At 37.0% G+C, this 6,000-nt stretch overlaps 1 protein-coding gene across 1 annotated transcript; it reads right to left on the bottom strand.

Moving 5' to 3' along the window:
* Positions 1-2,319: 2,319 nt before the first annotated feature.
* On the bottom strand, positions 2,320-4,913 carry LOC145304459 (uncharacterized). Its single transcript, XM_080146339.1, has 3 exons — positions 4,434-4,913; positions 3,426-3,490; positions 2,320-3,064 (listed from the first exon to the last, which is right to left on the bottom strand). The coding sequence occupies exons 1-3, from the start codon at positions 4,668-4,670 to the stop codon at positions 3,055-3,057; spliced, it is 312 nt and encodes a 103-aa protein (XP_080002465.1). The 5' UTR covers positions 4,671-4,913; the 3' UTR covers positions 2,320-3,054.
* Between the last annotated feature and the right edge of the window lie 1,087 nt (positions 4,914-6,000).

Raw genomic sequence — 6,000 nt, 5'->3', positions numbered from 1 at the left:
GCTTTAGAATGCTCACCAGCCGCCATCAGGTTGAGGTGTCTTGAATTCTGGCTGGTAAAGATAGGGATCCTGTCCACAGGCCAGTCTATGGAGTGGATGCATCTTCCCATCTCCAACTGCACCGATAACATGTTTATCAAATTCAACTTAAACCTTGGTTCATTATCAATAAGACGAGCTAAATCTGCCAGTGGCATGTCCTCACTGCTCAAAAATATGTTCCTTGTCGCCCTGCCCACACTCAACGTGGGCAGCTCAACGCGCGACATTACCAACACCAGCCGGGATGCAGAGTTGCTGACCAATGCAGATACTGGTAGACCAGGTTTGACTTGATTTCCTTCATTGACAGATTGTTTGTGGCGGCCATCTTCTTCATTGCTCAATAACTTTTGATTCATTGTTGCCGCCGTAACCAACCTGCAAAAATACAATATAATTAAATTTCAGCATAAAAAATTTAAGATCTAGCATTAAATTCTTCCTCAGTAAATCTTTTTTTATGACACCATGAACAACAACAATACAACAATGCCAACATAGGAATTATACCTAACAACAACATTAACACAATCAAAACAAACTTGGCAAACAATGGTAATATATCTTTGAACAAATGTTCTAAACCAAACCAAGGACCTGTAACCTGTTCGAAAAATGACAACTTATGATCAACAAAATCCAATTTAGAAGCTTGTCCATTAAAATCCTCAAAATCCTCTAATCCCTGATATTTAATAGTCTTATTAAAATCAGCAATAAACACCTTTTCGTCGTTCAGAAAAATCTTTTGTCCCACGTGTTCTGATTTTTCATTGGCAATATGCAGAAGTTCGAGTCCCTGCCCCTGATTCCCAAGGAACAAATTAGCTGTCAACTTCAAAAATACCGGACTTTGCGAACAATTTAACAATTTTATATCCTCTACTGCTACAATCATTCTACTATATTCTTGTATTCCAACTGTTTCACCTTTATAATCCACCATCAAGTGTCCTACTGCACATCCATAATCCACACCTAACTTTACTGGAATTTCAACCGCTGTACACTTTTCATACTTAGCAATTTCTCCCAGGTATATAATTCTGAACCCATGATGCATCTGTACATTTGACCTAACTTCTGTTTGAGCACATCTAGAAATACTAAAAAGTTCCATCATCCTCTCATTCCTTTCTCTACTAGCCAAAAACATAGCATTCAAATCAAATCTAGCTTCCTGTTTTAACAAATCCCCAAAATAACTTCTAACAGCCGCCTTCGGTTCCTCTAAAAACTTGATACCCTCCAATTCTGTTACAAAAATGTTGAAATCCAGATGCTGCAAAGTAAGTTTCTCTGTTCCCATAATTTTAACTAAAATATTCCTTTCCAAGTTAGAAACAAAAAGTTGTTCATTCCAAGTAGTTAAATTGAATGTATCTTGAAAAACTACCTTAAAATTACTGGCCGGTTTTCGTACTACATACGGAAAATATGGAGAAGTTGATGTTGCCCACAAATGATTATCTTCAAAATTCGCCACAATCGTCTTTTTATCATAATCCATAACAACATTTCCCTTGATCAAAACGGGTGTATTTTTCACTAAAATATGCAAAGTCCCAACAGCAAAACCTAAATTGAACCACATATTGTGCGCGTATATTCCCAGTGTCTTGCATTGAATATTTTCACCACCAACATCCCAGAAAGGTGACAATGTTCCATTAACTGTAAAACTGTGAACAGTTGGCAAGTCTATATTTACTTTAAAACTAATACCATCATGCTGATACTTGCCAGAATGAAAAACCCTTCTACATTCGTCCATACTCAACTCTACCTGTTTTTCATGTGGCACGTCTAGTACGTGCACATGACTCGCGGTACCGCAAAACCAGCGCTCCAATTTTAGTCTAACCTCACAACTAATGGCTTCTGACAATATAAAATCGGTTTCTGCTAACCCCAATAATTCCACAGATCTAACCGGTTCCATCCTATCATGCAAACAGGCAGCTGATCTAAGTTCAACATTACTTATTTGAGAACAATCATAAGCTGCTAACCGTGGATCCTGTGACGTATACATACCACCAACAACAATCAAACAATAAACCTGCATCACAACAACAAATAACAAAATATCCAAGTACCTGACTCCTCTATCATCCTTGGATTTCTTCACAGGTACTGGTCCAGCACGTCCACTCTTTGAGCTACAAGCGTCCGGTGACCTCTTGCGCATACCACGATCTCCATCTCGTCTATTCCGGTCATTCCGGTCATTGCGGTCATGTCTATCACCGCCGCTTCCTCTCTTGTCATCACGCTCCCTACGGTTCTCGTGGTAATCTCTTCTCCTGCAAATATTATACAAATTATTACAAATATTATTTTTTAATCAATTTTGCGAGGTTCCTAGTTACTACATCGGCTACTGAATAACGTTCTAATCTGTCTTTTTCTCTGTTTTGTCTATCCTCTTCTAATTTTTGTAATTGCACTTCATTTGTAGAACCTTTAGGACGACCTTTAACAGGAATAGTCTCAGACATTTTTTGCAATTTTGCATTATCTAACGATCTATCTAATTCATCCTCCTCAACATCTCTACCTCGTTTAACACTTCCCCTTCGTTGTTCCAAGTTTACAATTTTACTTTGCAATTTTGGAAAAGTGTCCTCTAAAATACTCATCCGAGACTCTAACTCTCTAGCAGATTCCATGTTAACATCCTCTACACCCAAACTGTTGTCTACTAAGCTATTATCAGAGGCATAATCTCCATGAAAAACACTATCCTTACTAATAGTAGAATATGTAGAGTCTAACTTAGTTTTGTCAGTCATATCATTTGAATCTACACTATCAGAAATATGAGTACTTTCCAAAGTATCACTAAGATCCTCAACTAAATCATCTAAATTTTCATTATCCTGAGATACATTTGACCTTTGCTGTGACAACCCAACACCCAAAAAAGATTTCTCCAAAAAATCTGGTGTTACCTGTCCATCCTTCCGCCTTCCAACCACCTCTGGACTAGCGCCACAACTATTCTCCTCTTCAGAAACGCCTGAACAAGTTAAATTTCTCAAAGTATTGGGAAAGTCATAGTTTACTTTCAAGGTATTATCCACAGAGAAACATTCATCTGTAATCACTAAGTCAATCTTTTCATCTGGAGTCAAGTCTAAAGTACTCTCAATAACATATATTTTATCTCTTGGTACAATTCTCACCCCTTTATCTTTCAATCTACACTTTTCTAGGGGTTGAACCTCGAATAAACTATCAGAAATTGCTTTTGTCACTAAACACGGACCCACCCATAACGAGCAGAGTTTACGAGCTACACCAATCGTTGTGACGTCATAAAAAATATAACAATAGGAATTTATAGCTACCGGCCGACCTATCCTTTCTGTATTTTCTACCTGCAAATACTTCTCAGTTCTTTCTTGTCCAGTCCTCCAATTCTTGTCAAGGCACTCCAATAACTCTGAAAAATTCATATGTTTAATTTTCGAGCGTGTTAACGGGTCAAATGAGTCAAGTGGAAGCTTAGGGTTTCTTAGGAACATCTTAAAATACGGGGAACATCCTAACCTCCGATTGAAAGAAGTGTTCATACAAAATTGTGTAGCTTTAAGTTTATGAGCCCAATCTCCATCTTGAAAACGTAAATCAGTCTTAAGAAACGAATACACCGATTGGTTGTATCTTTCACTGTAATTCGAATTTGCTGATCTTGGAGGGATAAAAATTTGTTCAATTCCCAACCTTAAACAAACTTCCCTAAAAACTTTTGATTTGAAGCTTTGTGCATTGTCAGTCCTAATTCGCTCACATAGTCCCCAAACAGAAAATAAATTAAACTTCAGACATTCAATAATTGTTTCAGCTTTAACATCCTCAATAGCAAACAACCACACATATCTAGTACAACTGTCAACTACTATTAAAATGTGCTTACAAATGACTCCATTATATTCACACTCATTCAAAGGACCTAAAGCATCTATGGCCAACTCTGCCATAGCTTCCCCAGCCAAAGGAGAAAATTCTATATTATGATTATGTTTAGGTTTTTTACGTCTATTCAAACAAATGACACAATTTGCAACTGCCGCCGCTACATATTTAGATACATAGGGAAAAATGAAGTGACGATTAATCCTGCTCAAAGTTTCCAAATAACCCCTATGCCCCGCTGTAACATCTGCATGAGCTAACAAGAAAACTTTATTGTACATTCCAATAGGTACCACTACCCGTTCAATAAATTGAAATTCTTTCTGAAGCCGCATAGGTGAAGTCAGGATAATTAAACCATCCTTATAACTCAGATGTTCAAAAAATCTTAATATTTGTTTACCACGATAAGGCATTTGAGACAATTCTCTGGACGTAGGTTTGACATTATTTACAATAAATTTCCTCACCTCAACTAAAACAGGATCCTTCTCCAGGCTACGACTAAATTCTCTCGCCTTCAATCTGGATGATATTTGACTGGCCGTCTCTGCTCCAATTCCTGCAATAAGACATAATTTAGGATCTTCCAATTGATATACAGTATCCAATATTAACTCTCCTTGTTCGTCTGTCGATAATTTAGATATCCTATCTTTACTATCCTTTAATGCAGTACGTGACAATATATCAACATTAGTATGCATCTTGCCCTGCCTATGTACAACCTCATAACTGAAGGTGGATAAAAAATTTATCCACCTTATGGTGAGACCAACAAAATATCCGTTCTGCCTCCAAGTAGATAGATGTTTCAGTGCAGCTGAATCAGTTCTCACGATAAACTTCTTGTGTCTCAAATAACATTCAAATCTTTCAACAGCATTTACTAATGCACATAATTCTCCTTTATGTGCTGCATAATTGGCTTCATGAGTTGAACAAACACGTGACCAACATGATATCATCTTCTCTTGTCCATTTTGTTTTTGACTTAACACCGCAGACATAGCTGTAGATGACCAATCTGTATCCAACACAAATGGTTCAGCCTCCATTCTCCAATCCGGGAACGATTTACTTATTTCTACACAGAACAATTCTCTAGTCTTTGTAAAAGCTTCCATACTTTTTTCATCCCATTCTATTTTACTACTGTTTCTAAATTTGTTCAATGGTGCTGTAATATCAGAAAAATTCTTGAAATATGAACCATAATAATTTATGAAACCAGTAAATCTTTGAATATCTTTACCTGTTTCAGGTACTGGCCAATTCTTAATCTTTTCAATATATGCTTGGTCCATAAATATGCCTTCTGCATTTATAATATGGCCCAGAAATTTCACTTCCTCTGCAAACAATGTACATTTTCCAAGATTAATCTTGAGGCCTGCTTCACAGAATGTTCGTAGTAGAATATTCAAATGTTCCAGATGTTCCTCCACATTCATACTATATACAAGAACATCGTCCAGGTAAACTAGGCAAAATGCCCTTAATTCAGGACTCAAATCCATTACTCTATCCATCAACTTTACAAATGCACTTGGAGCATTAGTCAATCCAAACGGAAGCCTCTTGAAGCAATATTGCCGTCCATTAGAACAAAATGCTGTATATTTCCTGACAGATTCCTTCAAATGCATTGAATTATATGCTGAAGTTAGGTCAATAGACGTAAAAATCTTCTTTCCTCCAAGTTTGTCAAATAGCTCACCAATGTTAGGCAAAGGGTAACAGATCTTCTCAGTTATCTCATTTAATGAGCGGTAGTCCAGGACAAAACGGACTTTCACCTCGTTAGTATTTCCAACCTTCTTCTTAACAGCAAAAATTCCAGAATTAAACGGTGAATTACATTCTTCTATCACATCTGTTTCCAACCATAAATCAATCTGTTCTTTTAGTTTCTCTGCATGATGAGGATTGAGTCTAATCATCCTATTCTTGAAAGGTTGAGCTCCAGGAACCAACTGAATATCATACTCCTCCAAAGTACAAGATCCAATATCCGTAGGATCAATCGATAATGCC

This window comes from Acartia tonsa, chromosome 13 (genome assembly GCF_053477335.1).
Source record: "Acartia tonsa isolate MP-2025a chromosome 13, ASM5347733v1, whole genome shotgun sequence".
NCBI lineage: Eukaryota > Metazoa > Arthropoda > Copepoda > Calanoida > Acartiidae > Acartia > Acartia tonsa.
Note: the sequence above shows the minus strand (reverse complement) of the source record. Positions and strands in the feature narration are given on the sequence as shown.

Excerpts from the sequence above, each read along its gene's own strand:
- LOC145304459 (XM_080146339.1), bottom strand. The coding sequence starts at position 4,670 with ATGCATACTAATGTTGATATATTGTCACGTACTGCATTAAAGGATAGT. Across the intron at positions 3,491-4,433 it reads AGGATCCTGTTTTAGTTGAG|AGTTATTGGAGTGCCTTGAC; the intron begins GTGAGGAAATTT and ends TGAATTTTTCAG.